General features: G+C 37.5%; 1 protein-coding gene across 7 annotated transcripts in view; it reads left to right on the forward strand.

Moving 5' to 3' along the window:
- Window positions 1-22325, forward strand: part of LOC136033630 (neurofibromin-like) — a 212509-nt gene that overhangs the window by 162680 nt on the left and 27504 nt on the right. For 4 of the 7 annotated variants that reach the window (XM_065714435.1, XM_065714431.1, XM_065714432.1 and 1 more), the window contains 3 exons: window positions 90-320; window positions 5516-5697; window positions 9424-9558. In XM_065714435.1, coding sequence (XP_065570507.1) covers window positions 90-320; window positions 5516-5697; window positions 9424-9558 — 548 coding nt within the window. Of the gene's footprint in view, window positions 1-89; window positions 321-5515; window positions 5698-9423; window positions 9559-17684; window positions 17772-22325 lie in introns of all 7 variants that reach the window. The other 3 variants (XM_065714436.1, XM_065714434.1, XM_065714437.1) reach the window with 2 other exon arrangements.

Consider the following 22325-nt stretch of genomic DNA (forward strand, 5'->3'; position numbering starts at 1 on the left):
CTCCTAGTATAATAAACTAGAGATGATCCTGATTTAAGAACTGCACAAAACTTTAGTCTACTACCTTTCAAGTTGTTTGTGTCTTTTAGCACTTGTTTCCGTATCTGAAGAAGTTCGAAGTCGTTGCCACGCTCGACCTGTTTCACGCAACATGGATCACGTTCAAAATGAAGGACTCCATGAATTGACAGTTTCAGATAGACAACTGCCACAAATGTTGAATCAATCTTTGTATTCTGCATCAAGTCCAAACCGAACACCATCTAGCAATCATCAGGCCTCGCCCACTCATTCGACAGCATCTACAGTCATTGCTAATGGTAATTATTAAAAATGTATACTATTCATACCAATAAAATTACCTGTTTTGGCAAGCAAGGTTGCCGTCGCTGTGCCACAAGGTTTGCCATTAGATTTCAGATCCTTTAAAAGTCATTACCCTGGTGCAGCACAATGGGTTGATGTTCTGCTTGGCAATACGGGGCCCAGCAATCTATTCCTACCGCAGCCAAGTTAGTGACAGACTTGCTACTTGTCTCTGTAAAAAAGACCATGCAACACTAAGGTTTATTTGACGCGCTATGCGCCAGCAATGGCTATGAAGGATCTTTAATTACTTTTACGGAGTAGCTCTAGACGTATGTTTTGAGGCTTTCGAGTCTAAGAGCACATCTAAAAGTTCAAATGTCCAGAAAAAGTTTGACCAGACTGCAAAACAAATTTGTTCATACAAATCATTTAATAACGATTTAATCATTCCTCTAGGAGGCGTCAACCAAAGAATATGTGTAACTTACAAGAGTGTGAACTGGCACCAGTGCCGACAAAAAAACCTTAACAGTATCTGGTGTTTGGCGACATTTTGGCTTTTTTTCACTGTAACAATAAGAATAATGACTTTATTCCGTGCAGCTGGTAAAATTAGTGTAATATAAGGTGTCGGATCTCAGTTCCTGACTGTAAAATGATTACAGAGCTTGCAAAAAATGTCAATTGTTGCCATACGCTAGATGGCATTGATGTTATTTGCTGACACTGGCACCAGTTTCCAATCCTATGAGATACCCATACTCTTTGGTGTCAACCCTGTCCATATATAAACCTTTAAAAGACTTCAAACTAGCAAACCATCTTTGGTGATCTGAAAATAAAGTTTCAGAAACCAGAAGTCTTACTGCAAGTAATTGTTCGACAATATACAAATAATAAAACGTAATGTTACTAGGAATTACTGTTTTAAGACTTAAATTTCGACGAAACTGAATGAATATTTTGGCTCTATATCTAAGAGCCGTCTTTAGCAAAAACGAATAAATATAAAATTAAATTTACTATTAACTTAAAAACTTTTTTCTCGCACTCTGACTATGGTCTACGTTGCGCAGATACCCTTCTCGTGGTTCAATCCCTTCGGAGGGGGGGGAGCACAATACGGTGTTGGGGCAAATAATCTGAAGCTTCCTATGTTTTTCTCACAGATTTTTCCAGGCACCCATTTAAAGCTGGATCGACACTGGCTGAGCTTACAGAGTCACAACATTGACCCCTGTTCCAAACCAAATAACCAGCGATACCAGGACTCAAACCCCTGACATCAAAATTTCAAGTCTTGAGCGCTAACCACTCGGGTAGGACAGCTTCTTACCACTAAGATACGTGAAAATTAAAACAAAAACCAACCATAAACTAGTCCCAGCATCATGACATAAAGTAGGTCTAGTCTACACCGTAACTGGCCTTTTTTTGTCTTTTTTTTGCTTTTCTTCTGTATTTTCTTTTTTTTAATTATTGTTATTTATTACATGGTTTTGTAGATTGCAATTTTGTAGAATGTTTTTTATTTGCGTAACTGTGTTGGCTCGAAGGATACTATAAGTTGCTATTGTTGAACTGTTGATTTTAGTGATTATGGAACAAGGATTCTAAGAAGCGTAGTTGACTGGTTAGGCACGTCCAAACAAAATAATAATATTCAATGACAAAAAAAAACAGCCAAAATACTTGAAAAATATAGAAAATTAAGAAGAAAACTGTTACAATTTGAAATATTGGTGGAAAATCCCTGACCGGAAGGCCTCTCTCTGCCCTTGCCTATGTGCCTGGAATTGTCTTTTACATATTTTGGGATACTATATTCATATATTTGTGATTAAATATAAACTTTTATTTGTACTTATGTAAAAAAAAAATATGGAAATGGTAAAACCCAAATACTACCTAAATGGTAAAATTTGTTTCAGTGTGTCACAAAATACCGTTGTTACCGTTGTTAAGAGTGCAAAGGAAAATATCATTAAAAGTCAAAAATTGAAATTAAACGTTCGAACTAATCAAAAGAATTGCGTCACGAAAAATTATTTAAACAGGATATAACTCAAACAAATTAATTATATATACATCGTTCATAAATGCCTTAGAGCTTAGTTGGACTAGCCACAGCTAGACGTGGATAGTTAAAATTGAAAACATTTCAGTTTCACTTGAATAGCAAAGTTACTTACGCATAGATCCACCACTTTATTGTAAATTTATCTTTGAATAAATATTATATTAATTTATATTAATATTGTATAAGTAGATATAGAATGCTATTGATCAAGATATTAATTCAAATAATTACAATAAATAATTACACATAATATGAAATATAATTAATTAAATGTTTTTAATTTATATTATAAATTCACTACTTTAAGGTGACAAATACTGCGGAACATATGATTGTAAGCGAGAGACAATCAAAAATTTTAAAACAAGAACGGGGAAGACATTTTTTGATATCATTATGAAAATGACTAAACCGACGAGGCACTATATTACCTCTAAGATAAACTTACCTCAAAGGATGGCGAATGTGAGTATCATTAAGCAAATACTCAGTAGAAATAGAGCCATAATTTTCAAAAGTGGAGCTAGAGCCATAATTCGCAGTGCCAGAAATAGGCAACATAATTCCTTCACAAACGATTAACCCACCACACTGTGTAACTGCTAAGATTAAATGTGCCCGAGTGTAACTCACTTTGCACACTTTGCATAGTTTTGAGGTCTTACAGGTTTCTGTAACAAACGGGTTTTTGCAAATCATTTATTAAATATTTTTTTTTAATTGTTGGTTTCTTTCGATTAATATTTATTAAACTAAACAAATAAATTGATTATTAGTTAAATTAATATTTATAACTATCATTAATAATTATTTTAAATACATTATGTCAACTATTTAAATTAATTAAATTTAAACATTTAAGTTTTAAATTGATAAATTATTGAATTTTGCAAATTAAATTATAAAACATTTTCTTCATCCAATGGTTTGCAAAAAATGAAAGACTTGTAGATCCATATGAAGAAATCACAAAATTGAATTGGAACGGGCGTGTGAAAATTTAGAAAAAGATTTACGTCTAAGGCCTGAGAAAGTGATTAATCGTTCCAATTGTTGACGCCTTCCTACCCCTTACATAGACTCCACATAAGGTAAATAACTCATGTATTAGGTGAATTAAACTTGTAGGTATGAATCTAAAGCTCAAATTAGGGTATGAGAGATTTTTCAGATCCAAACTCCACTCTTTTCCTACATATAAGGCATGAAACTTAATATGAAATGGGTCCTAACTAAAAAAAAAATGTATAAAATTTTTCTCAAATCCTGAGATCGTAGGAACCTACATAATATATGTCCCCATGATCTGTAACATAACAAATCAGCAGCAACCCCCCCCCCCCCACAGGTCAGCAGAATAATTCAAACAAAGTTCGACTGTTTTCAAGTATTATTATGTATGCACTGATTTCGACGTCTTGCTAGACTCTCCGGCTTAGACGCCAGTATTGAAAAAATGTATGTCAAAGTAACTTCCGTTAAAGCGCATGGACATCTCCAGGAAATTTGACAAGGGTTTTGTTTTTGCCTTGTCTGCTAAATAATCCACTAGCGACTAGTTGGCTAAAAGGGATTAGGGTAGGGGAGGAGTCTGCTTTCAGCATTCACCGGGCGGTAAATACCCACGGTAGCATCTAAATTTCTTGATTTTGTCTATTGTTTCTCCATTTTCTTTAGAACATACTTCTTTGGGAATGGGCTTTTAGTGACGTTACTCTTATCTAACAATGGAAATTGAAAAAATGGATAAGTCAAATAGTCGCTTTTTAGGTTTTGAAGTATCGTTGCTCTAGGGAATCCTTATCCGTGGTATGGACTAACCAGTTATACAGCTACTGAAATGTCTAATAGAAAATTCAAGTCTATATCTTTAAACACTCAAAAGAACACACAAAGGATGAAAATAGATAAACAAAGGAAATTTTCTGAAATAAATAGTTGGGCCTTTTTTTGGGAAAAAAATAGTTGGGTGTAATACCTATATTTTAGCCTCCCGCTCGTGGTTTTTCCCTATTATAAGGCTCACCAATTTTTCCATGAAAAATTTAGCCTGTTATTTTTGAAAGTGGATAAACAAACAAAAAGAACTACACATTTAAAACTAGTATAACTAAACTATTGAACTACACTGAACCGGTTTTAGGCTTTTTATTAGAATTATCAATTTTTTATATTATTATTATTACTACTTTGAACCTAAATAACCTTGCATCAGCGCCAATTGATAATTTTTTTTTGCCATAAACAGTTTCTTTGAAAACATATTTTGTAAATGTTTTGTTACTATGTACCGAAGTTTCCGCGAAGTTTCATTACCAGTAGGTCTACTGCTGCGAGGATCGTGTTTGGATAAAAGATTTTCAACTTGTCTGAAATAATAAAAAAAAAAAAAAAAAACAACAACAACGACCATAACGCCTCTAAACCAAGAGTATGAGTCAAGTTATTCCATATCCTAAAAACCGAGTGGCAGGCGTACCTATATATCAAATCTGGGGGGTGTAATCTTTTTCATGGGTCAGTACTCGTGTTTGGTTTCCAAAAATTTTCACTTAGTTTTATATGACTTTTTACAAGCAAAGAAAATCACAACAGTTGTAGTATTATAAATCCTTCATTTCAGATTTGAAAATTTGCAGTTTTTGAACGTTACTTTTGTAAAAACCCAAAATTGACCATTATAATTTGCAAAATGCCAGGTTATTCTGTATTCTATAGAACAAATCTTTTCGACACAAGGAGCTCTGGGAGGAGGTTTTGAGCCCTACCTCCTGTGCGCTTTTAATCCTGCCAATATTGTCATTGGTGCTGGTTTTTTTAATTGCTAGTGGTTCTATATTGAAGAACTCAGGGCTGTGCAAGGATTTTTTTTTTTCGGAAGGGGAGGTACAAAAAAACTAAACAAAAATGCATCAAATATTTGTTTATATGATTTTTTTTCCTTCGAGTCAGACAAAAATAAGACAAAACAATGCGAGTCAGACGAGTTAAAAAAAGATTTGGGAGGGGGGTGTAAATCCTCTACCCCCTGGATACGGCCTTGAAAACACTAAAGATTATCTTTTATTTACTGTCATTTCTTCGCAACTTTAGTAGCATTATCCTAATGTCCGTTTTTCTGTATAGCTGGTGGGTGGACACAGGGAGTGTCAGGTGCCAGTTCAACATCTCTTGTGTCATTGGCCAACAAAGACGGCAACTCAGCTCCAATGACTCCATCCTCTGGGCGGAGACAAAAATCCTGGGATATGTTAGATCAGGCAGCTCTTGCTCAAGCGAAACTTCACAAACAAACTCCTGTACAGCAGGTACTTTCTTGTTTTTCATACTTAATAATAAAATGAGTTTATAATTTTACTATAGTAGTTTCTTCTTGTTCCTTTTTGGCTGCTATATTAGACATGAGAATTTTATTCAAATTATGTGCTCTTCAAGACATTTATTTATGCTATTCATTTTAAATCGTTTTTTTAGCCAATATTGTTATTATGCACTATTTTGCCTATTTCTACAGTAGTTGAATATTTTAATTTTTAAGCCTTTCCTATCACTTGACTGTGCTTTTTCCTATTGTTATTTGTTAATTAGAAGTGACAGGCCTAGGTCGGCTGCGGTGAATTAAAAGGTGTTAATAATTATCCCCCCCTTTCCGGCGCTGAAAAACCTATCTACGCGTTAATTAGATAATTTTTAATTTGTCTCATACAGAAAATTTTTATCGGTCCGATTCCCACAGGCTTTTCCAGTTTATACGCTTTAAATAGCCAAAAAATGAAAATTCTTGTACAATTGATAACGTTTTAGGAGGGATAGAAATGGCATCGAAGTGACAATTTTAGAGAACATAATTACACAATTGATAAATATATCATTACAGACATACAATTCATTACATTAAGAATATTTATATTTATTGGATTTTCAGATTCGCCTCCAGCTTATCTGGTTCAAATATGCGGAAAGCGAAAATTTCTATGCGATAGGAAAGATGATGTGGCTCCGATGTGACAATTTTAGAAAACATAATAATACAATATAAAATGTTAATGCATAGCGTTGTACTCAAATCAGAACCTAGCTTAAACAAGAGCTAAGAGCTCATATGGCACTTGTGACGAGGCCAGAAGAGCTAAGAGCCAAGAGCTCATATTGTATGAGCTTTAACAAAATTCTAAGAATCAATAGATTGATTTAAAAGGGAAATCAGAGGCTTAATGCCGGTTGGGGTTTAAAATAAGAGCTCTGAGTCACAATGTCCTTCTAAATATCAAAATTCATTAAGGTCCGATCACCCATTCGCAAGTTATAAATACCTCATTTTTTCTAATTTTTCCTCTCCCTTTAGCCCCCCAGATGGTTGAATCTGGGAAAACGACTTTATCAAGTCAATTTGTGCAGCTCCCTGACACGCCTACCAATTTTCATCGTCCTAATACGTCCAGAAGCACCAAACTCGCCAAAGCACTGAACCCCTTCCCCCAACTCCCCCAAAGAGAGCAAATCCAGTACGGTTAGGTCAATCACGTATCTACGACATTTGCTTATTCTATCCACCAAGCTTCATCCAGATTCCTCCACTCTAAGCATTTTTCAAGATTTCCGATTTTCCCCTCCAACTCCCCCCAATGTCAACAGAACTGGTTGGGATTTGAAATAAGAGCTTTGAGACATGAATTCCTTCTAAAAATCAAATTTGATTAAGATCCGGTCTCCCGTTCTTAAGTTAAAAATACCTCAATTTTTCCAAATTAACACCTCCCCCAGCTCCTGCAAAGAGGACGGATCCGTTCCAATTATGTCAATCACGTATCTAGAACTTGTGCTTATTCTTCCCATCAAGTTTCATCCGATCTCTCCACTCTAAGCGTTTTCCAAGATTTCTGTTTCCCTCCTCCAACCCCCTATGTCCCCGGATCCAATTCGAGTCGAAAATGGAGCATCTGAGACATAAGATTCTTCTATATATCTAGTTTCTGATCACCTATTCGTAAGATAAAAATACCCCAATTTTCACTTTTTCCGGTTTCCCCCTCCAACTCCCCCCAATGTCACAGGATCTAGTCAGAATTTAAAATAAGAGCTTTAAAACACAAGATCCTTCTAAATATAAAATTTCATTAAGATCTGATCACCCGTTCGTAAGTTACAAATACCTCATTTTTTCTAATTACCCCCCCCCCCCCCAACTCCACCAAAGAGAGCGGATCCGGTCCAATTATGCCAGACACGTATCTTAGAATTGTTTTTATTCTTCCCATCCAGTTTCATCCTGATCTCTCCGCTTTAAGTATTCTCTAAGATTTCCCCCTCCCCCCTCCAATGACACTGGATCCGGTTGAGATTTAAAGAAGAGGTCTGAGTTACGAGGTCCTTCTAAATATGAAGTTTCATGAAGATCCGATCACTCCTTCGTAAGTTAAAAATACGTCATTTTTTCTAATTTTTCAGAATTAACCCTCCCCTCCAATCCCCCAAATAGAGCGGATCCGTTCCAATTATATCGATAACGTATCTAAGACTTCTGCTTATTTTCCTCGTCAAGTTTTATCCCGATTCCTCCACTCTAAGCGTTTTCCATGATTTTAGGTTACCCACCAAACTCCCCCCCACAATGTCACCAGATCTGGTCGGGATTTAAAATAAAAGCTTTGAGACACGACACCCCTCTATTTCTAATTTAATTTGATCCGGTCCCTGATATGCCTGCCATATCAGCATATACCTGGAAGTGCCTAAAGTAGCAAAACCGGGACCGACAGACAGACCGACAGAATTTGCGATTGCTATATGTCACTTGGTTAATACCAAATGCCATAAAAATCTGGCCATTTAGACGGGAAATTCAGCAGTCGAATAGTTTTGAAACAGGAAAACTGGAAGGCGTTGATTTTTGGGGGGAAAAATCATGCAGATGAAGCTAAATCTGACTCTCTTCAGAACCTAGCTTAAAGTTGTCATTTAAATGTTAAATCCGGCAGCCGAAGGTTTTAGAAAAAGGAAATCTGTCAGCCGGTGATTTTTTGAGGCTGGGAAATTGGCAGCTGAAGCTAAATCTGATCCCCGGCAGAACTTAGCTTAAAACATGATGCCATTTAAATGGAGAATTAGCCGGAAATGTTGGAAATGGCAAAACCGGGAGTCAAGTATTTTTTTCTTATGTGGAAAATCTGAAAGCTGAAACCAAGCCTAACTACTGTCAGAAACTACCCTAAAACATATGCCCATTTAAAGGAGAAATCTGACGCTCTTAGATTTTGGAAACAGGAAATTAGAAAGTGATGATTTTTTGAGGCGGGAAATCTAGCAGCTGAAGGTAAATCTGACTTCTATGAGAACCTAGCACAAAGTAAGCTCCATTTTACACAAAAAAATATACTGTCGAAGTTTTTGGTGGGTAATCGAGAAGCTGGAGCCAAACCTGAATCCTGGCAGAATATACTTTTGAACATGTTGCTATTAAGACGGAATTCCGGTAGCTGGAGATTTTAGAAACAGGAAATCTGGCAACCGAAGCTAAATCTGACCCCTGTCAGAACCTGGCTTAAAACTATTGGCCGACTACATGTGGTCAAAATAATTTGTGCCAAAAGTTTGACTTTCGAAGTGTTAGGAACTCTTAAAAAAATAAAATTGAAAAATAAAACAGAAATAGTTTTTAAAAACCAGATGACTTGGAGCTAAATTCAAAACTAATTGATCATGGATCTGCGCACGGAGGGGGTCGTGTGGCCCAGTTTTCCGCAGAATCCTTAATTTTCCTGAATTATTCAGCATTTTTTATTCGAGTTATCAAATAGAAATATTTTTTTATTATTCCCCCACCCCAAATAAAAAGAAACCTGTGGGAGTGTCCGCAAGTGATATATGGAAAAATCGAAGTATCCACCATTTTCGGATTAAAATTGTTTCTAATCCGAAAATGGTTAGAATAAGTGTCTAAAAGCAGTAATATTGCGCCTTTCGACTGCAGCTAAAAACTCCTCTTTCTGTCGTATTAGAATATATGATACCAATAACGTTTATTAATTACATAGGTATGTAACAACTGGCGGAGTTTGGACTTGGAAGCACAGAGTACGGCATTATTTAGAGCCCGTCGCTCAAGCTCCATGCCTACCCCTCGACAGCCTATAAGACCCAATTACTTACCTGGCCTCTTGGGTATAAAAGTACGTTTAAGTCTCTAGTGTGAAGCTTGTCATATTTCATCCATCGCTGTTATGGTACATCTTTTATACCTTGTTTAAGACCGTGGCGTTGTGCTGTCTCAGAGAACATCAGTGGAACTATATCCTGCAGTTTATTCTGAGGGAGGAGGATTGGCAAAAATTGTCATTCAAACTTATTTATATGCCCGAAAAGTTTTGAATTTTCCTTGAAATTTGAAGGGGGCTGCACCTGTAGCAGTTCAGGCTCCCAAATATTTAACAAAATTTTCATTCACTAGCAAAATTTGAAGACAAAATTAATTAAATTCAATTCTTTTACGTTCAAGAAATAGCGATGAACATACGAGAAAACTAAAATTTTCGTATTCAATTTGGCTATATTTGCTGCCAACTCCGCCTAACTACTTTAATTTAATAGAAATATAGTTTCAAAAATTACAAAGATTGTAACCGTTCGATTATTTATTTAAAACTTTTTGGCCCTAAAATTCTTGCGCTTGGGGAGAGTTCTCCCTCCGTCCCCCTAAAACCTGGGCTGCACCCCCGTAATCCATTTCATCACTTTCTGACTTGTTAATATCCACTGCTGTTACCACTGACAACTCATAGCACCATCTAGCTGTCTGTGGCCAACACAGCTGCACACATTCCTCCTCCTTCCCTGGGGACCTCTGGAGTCAGGGGAACTTACGGTTAAACGAATTCTCACGTAACATCTTAAATTCAGTGGCCAGGACGGGGGGAGGAGGGCTTGGTTCTGCTGCGAAAATGCCCAAACTTACTCAAAGCTCCACTCTACTTCCTTTTGCTAGCTTTCCGTTTTCCTCATTATTCCTTTTATTATTCCTTATTATTCCTTTTATTATTTATTATTATTTTTATTTTTATTATTCCTGCTTCTTTTAAATACTTTCTTATTACTACCTCTTCCAAGCTACCCAAGAATATTCCGCTTTGATTTTTGTGACCTAGACATCGTAACTATTCTTCTTTGTTTTGTAGTAGCCCCGTAAAATGAATTCCAACTATATTTTTCATATAGCTCATGTTATTATATGTTATTAATATCATGTTATTCCTGAACGAGACGCTCCATGCCCACCCTTTCGGCATCAGTTATGCCGGGAGTTATGTCCGATGTTGACTTCGCAGGCGACGTAGCTGTCCTTAGTGACAATCTCGACCAACTTAAGTCTGCGCTCGAAACGCTCTCCTCCATAGCCTATAGAGCTGAATTGCAAATCAACTGGAAGAAAATGAAGATCAAGCCCATAGAAAAGACCGCCTCAGCACCACTCTCAACTATTGAAATTAACGGCCAAGCTGTCGATGTGGTGAGGCAGTTCATATATCTCAGAACAATTATATCCTCAAGTGGCACACTTGACACCGAAATCTCAGCCAGATCAGCCAAGGCAAGTTCTGTGTTCGGACAACTCCTGAGAGCAGTCTTTCACAAACCACAAATTAGCTGCCATACCAAAGCCCAAATTTACAACGCCATAGTCTCAAGCATCATGCTCTACTCATCTGAGACAAGGCCGATAACCCAGACACAGCTAAGAAGGGTTGATGCCGTTCAGTCTAGACACCTGCGTCGAGTCGAAGGCTTCAAATGGTACGACAAGATCTGCAACACTGAGATCCTGAAGACCTTCAAGCTGGCGAACCTCTCTACCCAAGTAGAAGCCTGCTCTCTAAGGTGGTACGGCCACCTACTCCGTCTCCTGCTAAGTACTCCTGCAAGGATCATCTCGGAATTCAATCCCTCGGAAAATGGCTGGAAACGCCCTCGAGGAAGGCCACACACTAGATGGGCTGATGTAATAAACCAACGCCTGCTCAGCCGCAACAACAACCCAAATGATGCCCTATCCTTAGCCCTGGACAGGGCTACTTGGAGAAGACTGACGGCGTTGTCAACCAGTTTCCTCTACGCTGGCGACCTTGCTGAGCTAGAGCATTAAGTCAAGTAAGTCAAAAAAGTCATGTCATTATATGAGCTATATGATCAATATGAGCTGTATATCAAATAATTTACATAATCTAATCTATGAGAGTTTAACCGTCCGACTTGAAACCCTGTTCACCCTTAGCAGTTGCAGTGTTCGTTCGGAGAGATTATCAAAATAGTCCGTACGAACTACTGAACTCCAAATTTTGCACCAAACCAACGACTTTCTACACTTCCTACCCCAAGCTCAGAATTATTATTCTCGTACATAGGATCAGTCACTTCAATGTATCTGGTATACCATGCTAAGCTGGGACCTTCACAAAAGCTGTATGCTAGCTATATCTAATGTTGATTTCGTCCGTTTATATAAATAAAAGCGAATGTAGGTCTGTCTGTCCTATACACATTATTGTTCATCCGATTGCCGAGAAACTTAAAAAGTCTTTGAGTACACTCTTAGGAAGGTTTTAGATATAATCCCCCCTCCCCCTAAAGTCTCCTTAATGCTTTATACACTTACTAAAATTACAACCTATATTCATTATTGTCCATCCGATTGCCAAGAAACTTTTAAAAAGATGTTAAGTACATTTTTGCGAAGGTTTTAGGTATACCCCCCCCCCAAGGTCCTCTTATTACTTTATGCACTGACTGAAATTGCGGACTTCTCAACATAAATACTTGACTGTTTCTTCGGTTGTCATTCTCCAGACTTTCGGGATGTCCAATTAACAAGTTAGTTAATAAACAAATTCTGTGATCTAACACACTTCCGATATTATAAAGTCTCTTTTAATAAATAAAATATCGATATTATAAAATCTCTTTATAAATTACCTGAATTTCGTATTCAACCTGATTTTTCAAATGCTTCTAATTTAGAGAGGATATCTCTATTTTATATGTGGGAAAATTTTCAGGGTGAATTGCTTGGGGGAGTTTTCCATTGGGGGGGGGGTCTCCTATTATAAAATGGCTTCTATTTGCTTATTTTTTCCGAAGATTTTCATATCTAATAAAAATAAATTAATTAAGTAATTTGTATAAATGTTAGGTAAAGGTTAGCTTCATTAAAGGATACGGCATTAGACTTTACAGTCCCTACCGGCGGTGCTGATCTCCGTTTCTTGGCCCTTCAGCCAGGAAGTGCAATGGGGGGTTGAGGGCCAACCATCCTGTGCTTTCGCACACCCTTCCTGTTTACCTTCCCCAGATTTCTCCAGGTACCCATTTAAAGCTGGGTCGACTCTGGCTAAGCTTACAGAGTCACGCCACTGACTCCCGTCCCAAACTGAACAATTGGGTACACTGGGATTCGAACCCGCGTCCTTTCAGTCAAAGGATCCCAAATCCAGTGCACCAACCGACTCTTCATTAAGTATGGGATTAACTTTGCTGTAGAAAGCATGACGTTTGAAAAAAATTGATGTTCGTGTTTATCAATGCAGTGCATTACCGTGCTTTTGGTTTTATGGGCTCTGTTCTCCAATAAAAGGGAATTTTCAGGGGCGGGGGGATTTTCTTTGAGTTTTTTCTTTCTTTATGATCTCAGCAACGCGCGATGGGTAAGCTGACTTTATCTAAAAGAAGGAAATTAGGTCAAATGATAATAAACAACAAAGAGAGATAAAACTCTACAAAAAAAAACTTCAAACGAGACGACGGCCAGTAGAGAGGAAAGACTAAAACAACGCGGATATTTCGCCTGTAAAAACAAATAAAACCACCACCAATAATAATAAATACAATTGTCGCTACTTATCCACGTAGGGAAAAGAAGCTATTCGAGTTACTTCAATGAGAACATCAAAGCAACTGAGGAAAAATTATGAAAATTGAAATGATTGTCAAATGATGCATGCAGGAAGATTTTTACCCATTTATTTTCAGAACGGCAAATGACTGAAACGATTATCAGTTAATTTTGTTGTATCTCCGGGAGAAAAAAAACGTATAATAAAGACGATGATTTATACAAAATAGAATTTTTGTATCATGCTAAAATTCAAGCTGTGCGATGACTTTTAATTTGTATGATCAGGACGTGAATCTGCCTGAGCAGTTTCTGTTGGTACCATATAAAAAGTTTGGGGTGGGAAGGGGAACTTTTACTGGGGCAATGGACATGACTTACATGTACTTATTCTGGGTGTCCAATGCTACGCATATTGGGTTACTGTTTTTAGATGGAAATCAGACGAATGTTAAGGGTTCCTTCAACTTATTTCAATTCATTTGCGTACCGTTGTAAATTATCCTGAGGTTTTACTCACATTGTTTTGGAATAGGCTAATTAGAAGTACATACAATACATAAGTACATTTTACCCGTTATCTTTACACGACGGACGTATGTTTTAATACTTTCTTAAATGCACCGCTTGTAATCACATATCAATTGCTCCAAATGTCCAATTATCAAGGAAACAATATTTATAATATATTCTTTTTATGAGACACTCCATTGATTATTTCTTGATTCAGTTTCACGCTACGGTTTTGAAGGAGGATTCCCGGCTGTCAATGACTCTCAGAAAATTGAGTAGAATTACCATTACTATAAGTAGCAGAATTGAGACTTATGGAATATTCGACCCGAGGATTATATGCAATCAGATGGTTAAATGAAATCAAAATTCAAGAAAACAAATTATCTGCCATCAAGTTTCTTTGGGAACAAGCATGAATAATGATGATTTATTTATTCCCTCTGTAGATATAAAAAGATGTGTATTCTAGAGAATTAAATAAAAAATGATATACTAAATGAGACAACAAATCGAGTACACATATCGGTAATTCAGTGAGGGATACAGGGAAGCCCCTCTCCCTCCCAAGATTTTTCTGGTGCCCTTATTTATTTTTCTTTTCTGTTTTCAACTCTTTTTTAAATAAATTTGTCAATTTGATCAATTATTGGCACCCTTGTCATGTTTGACCCCCCCCCCCCCCCAAGGTTTTCTTTTTAGTGCCCTTGTCTCATTGCCCTCCTCCAAGATTTTGCTCTAGACCTGACCCCTGCGGTAAATACCGGTGTTTTACCGGTAGTAATATTTTTAAAATAATGGTGCTTCGCATTCTTTTCTTCTTCTTTTTCGTCAAGGATTAATTTTTAGCAAACATTTGTTATTAAAATTTGGCACACTTGCTTTTACCACTCCGGCTTCAAATAGTAGAATTTGAGTTTGGGCACGTCCAAGTCCTAAGTAAAAAAAGGTTTCAAGGAATAAAATTCAATTTTTGGATTCTATTTCCCTTTTAAAATTACTGCCCCGATTTCACGCCTTCATATTGGTTCTGTCTCATCGTAAAAAATTTTATTTTTTGTAACATATTTATTTGGGAACACTGGAAAATATTTTTGAAAGCCCCCATTGGTGTTTTTTTTTTAGTTCAGACTTATACACTTACACATCTTACTACATATAATCTTCGGTTTTGCCCTGTACTCCCATAATAAGCAAATGAAAAGTATCTCAAGAAACCTGAACTGTGGGTATGAACATTTTATGGTTGCAATGGCATACCTACTTAATTGAGGTCATATTTTGCTTGTGATTTAAGGCTATTTCTCCAAAAAATATGCCTTTTTTAATTAAGAACTAGATAGAATGAGTTCTTGAAATTTGTTGTCATGGAAACAATTGAGATACGTCTTTTTGTGCTTAAATATTGGAGTATTGCAAAGTTTATAACATGAGTCGAAAAGGCTTTTTTTATCCTATGGGTCTCTTGATAATCGGGAATTACCCTATGCAAACTGTGATACAAGGGGAGGCATTTACTTGTCTTAAGCTTTGTTTGGTTTGATGTTTTAACTTTAACAATATTGGTTGGCTCTTTCGCTTTTTTAGATTTACCACACTTGCTAAAGTACAGAATGGGCCAAAAGTCACTGACCCATTTCAATTATGAAAGTAAAACAGTTCAAAATAAGGATGATACCTTTTTATTGACAGTGAATAGATATAAAATTATTTAACTGGATATTTCGAACACATATTACTTATGTTTAAACTTTTTAGTTTTACTGCTGATGAACTGTTTTACTTTCGTCATGGAAAGGCAGTGTGGTCTTCGAAGTTATCTACATTTCAATTATAAATAACTTTTTTATTATAACAGTCATATGCACGAAATTTTATTATCGTAAATTCAAAACCATGGAAATTGATTTTCTATCACGTTGTATACCATACGTTGTGCGGTACTGAATTTTCTCCATAAATAATTTCCAGGATCTGAAAAAAATAAAAAATAATAAAAAAACAAAAATATTAAGAAACAAAAAAGATATTGAAAAATAAAAGGGTCAGTGACTTTTGGCCACCTTGTAGAACCATGAAGCCAGGCTTATCACCTAATTGGGGATTTTCCCCAATGTAGTTTTTCCACAAGTTTGGGAATTTTCCCCAAGATCGTGGATCTCAATTATTAGCTAGCGATCTTGGGGAAATTATAAATATTTAATATTATCCTTGTAACTATATTTAACATAGGCATAATTATTATTAAAATCTTGGGAGTTTCTCCAAACCCTGGGATTTTCGCAAGTAAATTTTGAAACATTTTCAAATCCTCAGTCTCAACGCATTTGGCATATGTCATTGTACAACCTGGGGGCGTCAACTCTTGTTGAATTTTGAATAGGTTTTGACAAAATAGGGTGCATTCGCGTTATTTCGGCGCTTTTTGTAGGGGGTTGCGTATTAAATCCTAAAACCTTCGAATTTTCTTAACCGAATTTAAGGAAGGAATTGCAAATATATATCAGACATATATATATGATAATCAGATATCCCGTGAGGTCGAAGGCCAAAATCCCTTGCAGACGACTTGAGTAACGGTAGAAGCTCACACTGGGAGTCTCTTCAGAGACTATGTCTACGACCAGGAGACTTTCTTGCTAGCGGAAAAGTTCCCCCAGCTTACTTCAAGGAATGCAGTGTTGGTCATAAGATGTATTTGAGAAAGAGCTAAATATTGTTAGACAGAGAGAGAAAGATAGAGAAATGAACTGTTGCTATAATGAATGTGGGGATTATTGTGGCTACTGTGTATAAGAATTTTTTTCGTTAGATTTAAAATAGAAGTAAAAGAAGCATTGCTGAGTTGAGTGGAGACGGATATATTCATTTTGAAAATTCTTATTTTTCGAAAATTCTGAAAATAATTATTGAGTCTTTCCTCGGTGCTGTAATTGTCTTTGTAAAATTCTCACAGTGTACTGGGCTTCTGTCATTGCGCATTAGGCGGTGTTTTTGTCCCCAATTGACTGACCTTAAAATAGCGGTATTTTTATTACGGCTGCAGTGTATTAGCAGTTATTTATTTTTTTAAATTAAAGAAACCAGTCCACTTCAATTCATTTCGAAAGTGTCAATTAAAAAAAATAAATCGGATTCCGAAAATGATTCTTGACTTCAATAGTGAACCGAAAAAGAATGGTGTGTTTACGATATTTTAAACGCAACAAAACAACTCAAAGTATATTTTCAAGCTAGAACCCTCAAGTCTTAGAAACATTCATTAATTATCTTGAAAACTAAATTAGATGCTAGAAAATAAATGTAGTTAGCTTAGTTTAATGGAGCAGGTCATAAATTTCAAATCGACAAAATATCCCATACAGGAGCTTACAGGGGTCAAAACGTGTTTCCAAAATCTAAGGGGGGAAGGCAGTTTTGTTATTTTTATATTTTATTTTTGTGAAAATACCGAAAAATCGGAATTTTTCTATTTCTAAGGTGGGATTTGGGAAGAAAAAATCTAGGGGAAAATGGCCCTCGCCCTATACCCCTCCCCAATTGACACCCCTGATCCCATAGCACCTTTTGAATTGCCGCAGCCTATTTTACTATGTCCCTATTAAATTTTAGTTGTCATCATCCCTCATCAGGAGTATCCCCTACTGGAAAAAGCCCTTTGATGCCAAAAAAACGCAAAAAAGCAATGACACTAATGATTTTTCTCAGTCATGACTTATTTGCCTTGTGATGAATTAGTTCTCACCAAACCTTTTTTACAAAGAAATTAGTAATCCTTTTTGTATCTCTCCTATTGTCCCGAATTAGCCGAAAGCCAACCAATAGTGTCTCAACTCATTTCTATAGTGAACTAAACGCATGTCCTTTTGAACGTTTTCTGCATGCTATCTTTCTCTTCTTTAGCGAGCTGTATTTAAAACGCAACGCTCTCTCTCAGTACCTGTTGGGCGAGATCAAAGGACACCAGAAACAGGAGAGACGAGCGGAAAGGTAAGTTCTTTCTAGCAGAAATGTTGACTGGGAAGGGTGCTTTAATTGAATTTTACTATTTCTTCTTATTCTCCAACCTTAAAAAACAAATTACTCTGCAAGTGCTTACTTTCTTTCATTTTCTTTCCCTTTTATTTCTTTTTCTTTCTTTTTTTCTTTTCTCAATCAACTAGGGCAAAACATTACGGCAAGACGGAGCAACAGTTTGAACTTTTTATTCAGCAGTAAACCCAATACCCCACGTTGCAGCTCAGGTATTTCTATTGTCTTTAGTTTTTTATCTCGTTCTTTGTATTTTTGTGCCTTTAATTTAGGTAAGTGAGCTAGCAGCCCCATGATGTTACGATCTGAGGGATTTTAATATTAAAATAATAGTTTGGTTAAAAGCATAACACAGACACAAAAGAAAGACTCTGCACTTTTTTTGTCCGTATTTATGTATTAGAAAGATGGTTTTTAATGTTTTAGTTGTCCAGAACCAAAATTTATTTATTAAAAAAAAAAAAAAAAAACACATGGTTATTTGCAAAATATTTATTTTTAATATTAAATTTTATTTTAATATTAAATGGTTATTTGCAATATTCAAAATATTCTACAAAATAATTTGCAAGACTCACCTGCGAGGTAAAGCAGCAGAGGAAGATCGAGGAACGAATACAACTTCACATACTTATGGTGGGGATGGCCATGCTGGTCAGGTAATCATTAAAGGATAATCGAGGAACACATGCTACTTCACACACTTAATGCATTCTTTGCAAATACAGGGATAGCAAAGAGATTCTGTAATCATTTTAGCCTTTCCAAAATAATACCAAATTATATACCAAATATACCAAAAATATATATTATATAACAAATAATACCAAAAAAGAGTATAATTTTTAATCATCTTTTTCCACAGATGTTTTAAAATGACTTCTTTTGTATTGTATCTTCAGGGGACTTGCACGCCGAATCTGGAATCCAATGAAAAACAAGAAGGGATTTAACTGTATCAAAAATTAATCACAAATGACCCAAAGTTTGAGATGTACCTAGGCTATAGCCAAGAGGGTATCTACCAAAAGAAGTTTTCGAATCCTATCAAACTTATACACTAGTAACAGTTGAGTTCCTAATTCTGCATTTTCAGAGTCCATGATTTGTTCAGAGTTTGTTACAGCACTGTGGATTGATGCTCTGCTTGGCACTATTGGGCCTGGGATTCGTTTTCAGAGTCCATGATTTGTTCAGAATTTGTTACAGTACTGTGGATTGATGCTCTGCTTGGCACTATTGGGCCTGGGATTCGTTTTCAGAGTCCATGATTTGTTCAGAATTTGTTACAGCACTGTGTTACAGCACTGTGGATTGATGCTCTGCTTGGCACTATTGGGCCTGGGATTCGTTTTCAGAGTCCGTGATTTGTTCAGAATTTGTTACAGCACTGTGTTACAGCACTGTGGATTGATGCTCTGCTTGGCACTATTGGGCCTGGGATTCGTTTTCAGAGTCCATGATTTGTTCAGAATTTGTGACAGCACTGTGTTACAGCACTGTGGATTGATGCTCTGCTTGGCACTATTGGGCCTGGGATTCGTTTTCAGAGTCCGTGATTTGTTCAGAATTTGTTACAGCACTGTGTTACAGCACTGTGGATTGATGCTCTGCTTGGCACTATTGGGCCTGGGATTCGTTGTCAGAGTCCGTGATTTGTTCAGAATTTGTTACAGCACTGTGGATTGATGCTCTGCTTGGCACTATTGGGCCTGGGATTCGTTTTCAGAGTCCGTGATTTGTTGAGAATTTGTTACAGCACTGTGGATTGATGCTCTGTTTGGCACTATTGGGCCTGGGATTCGTTTTCAGAGTCCGTGATTTGTTCAGAATTTGATACAGCACTGTGTTACAGCACTGTGGATTGATGCTCTGCTTGGCACTATTGGGCCTGGGATTCGTTTTCAGAGTTCATGATTTGTTCAGAATTTGTTACAGCACTGTGTTACAGCACTGTGAATTGATGCTCTGCCTGGCACTATTGGGGCTGGGATTCGTTTTCGGAGTCCATGATTTGTTCAGAATTTGTTACAGAACTGTGGATTGATGCTCTGCTTGGCACTATTGGGCCTGGGATTCGTTTTCAGAGTCCGTGATTTGTTCAGAATTTGTTACAGCACTGTGGATTGATGCTCTGCTTGGCACTATTGGGCCTGGGATTCGTTTTCAGAGTCTGTGATTTGTTCAGAATTTGTTACAGCACTGTGGATTGATACTCTGCTTGGCACTATTGGGCCTGGGATTCGTTTTCAGAGTCCGTGATTTGTTCAGAAATTGTTACAGCACTGTTTTACAGCACTGTGGATTGATGCTCTGCTTGGCACTATTGGGCCTGGGATTCGTTTTCAGAGTCCGTGATTCGTTCAAAATTTGTTACAGCACTGTGGATTGATTCTCTGCTTGGCACTATTGGGCCTGGGATTCGTTTTCAGAGTCCATGATTTGTTCAGAATTTGTTACAGCACTGTGTTACAGCACTGTAGATTGATGCTCTGCTTGGCACTATTGGGCCTGGGATTCGTTTTCAGAGTCCGTGATTTGTTCAGAATTTGTTACAGCACTGTGGATTGATGCTCTGCTTGGCACTATTGGGCCTGGGATTCGTTTTCAGAGTCCATGATTTGTTCAGAATTTGTTACAGCACTGTGTTACAGCACTGTGGATTGATGCTCTGCTTGGCACTATTGGGCCTGGGATTCGTTTTCAGAGTCTATGATTTGTTCAGAATTTGTTACAGCACTGTGGATTGATGCTCTGCTTGGCACTATTGGGCCTGGGATTCGTTTTCAGAGTCCATGATTTGTTCAGAATTTGTTACAGCACTGTGTTACAGCACTGTGGATTGATGCTCTGCTTGGCACTATTGGGCCTGGGATTCGTTTTCAGAGTCCGTGATTTGTTCAGAATTTGTGACAGCACTGTGGATTGATGCTCTGCCTGGCACTGTTGGGCCTGGGATTCGTTTTCAAAGTCCGTGATTTGTTCAGAATTTGTTACAGCACTGTGTTACAGCACTGTGGATTGATGCTCTGTTTGGCACTATTGGGCCTGGGATTCGTTTACAGAGTCCATGATTTGTTCAGAATTTGTTACAGCACTGTGTTACAGCACTGTGGATTGATGCTCTGCTTGGCACTATTGGGCCTGGGATTCGTTTTCAGAGTCCGTGATTTGTTCAGAATTTGTTACAGCACTGTGTTACAGCACTGTGGATTGATGCTCTGCTTGGCACTATTGGGCCTGGGATTCGTTTTCAAAGTCCGTGATTTGTTCAGAATTTGTTACAGCACTGTGGATTGATGCTCTGCTTGGCACTATTGGGCCTGGGATTCGTTTTCAGAGTCCGTGATTTGTTCAGAATTTGTTACAGCACTGTGTTACAGCACTGTGGATTGATGCTCTGCTTGGTACTATTGGGCCTGGGATTCGTTTTCAAAGTCCGTGATTTGTTCAGAATTTGTTACAGCACTGTGGATTGATGCTCTGCTTGGCACTATTGGGCCTGGGATTCGTTTTCAGAGTCCGTGATTTGTTCAGAATTTGTTACAGCACTGTGTTACAGCACTGTGGATTGATGCTCTGCTTGGCACTATTGGGCCTGGGATTCGTTTTCAGAGTCCATGATTTGTTCAGAATTTGTTACAGCACTGTGTTACAGCACTGTGGATTGATGCTCTGCTTGGCACTATTGGGCCTGGGATTCGTTTTCAGAGTCCATGATTTGTTCAGAATTTGTTACAGCACTGTGTTACAGCAGTGTGAATTGATGCTCTGCTTGGCACTATTGGGCCTGGGATTCGTTTTCAGAGTCCGTGATTTGTTCAGAATTTGTTACAGCACTGTGGATTGATGCTCTGCTTGGCACTATTGGGCCTGGGATTCGTTTTCAGAGTCCATGATTTGTTCAGAATTTGTTACAGCACTGTGTTACAGCACTGTGGATTGATGCTCTGCTTGGCACTATTGGGCCTGGGATTCGTTTTCAGAGTCCGTGATTTGTTCAGAATTTGTGACAGCACTGTGGATTGATGCTCTGCCTGGCACTGTTGGGCCTGGGATTCGTTTTCAAAGTCCGTGATTTGTTCAGAATTTGTTACAGCACTGTGTTACAGCACTGTGGATTGATGCTCTGTTTGGCACTATTGGGCCTGGGATTCGTTTTCAGAGTCCATGATTTGTTCAGAATTTGTTACAGCACTGTGTTACAGCACTGTGGATTGATGCTCTGCTTGGCACTATTGGGCCTGGGATTCGTTTTCAAAGTCCGTGATTTGTTCAGAATTTGTTACAGCACTGTGTTACAGCACTGTGGATTGATGCTCTGCTTGGCACTATTGGGCCTAGGATTCGTTTTCAAAGTCCGTGATTTGTTCAGAATTTGTTACAGCACTGTGGATTGATGCTCTGCTTGGCACTATTGGGCCTGGGATTCGTTTTCAGAGTCCGTGATTTGTTCAGAATTTGTTACAGCACTGTGTTACAGCACTGTGGATTGATGCTCTGCTTGGCACT

Source organism: Artemia franciscana, chromosome 12 (assembly GCF_032884065.1).
Source record: "Artemia franciscana chromosome 12, ASM3288406v1, whole genome shotgun sequence".
Taxonomy (NCBI): domain Eukaryota; kingdom Metazoa; phylum Arthropoda; class Branchiopoda; order Anostraca; family Artemiidae; genus Artemia; species Artemia franciscana.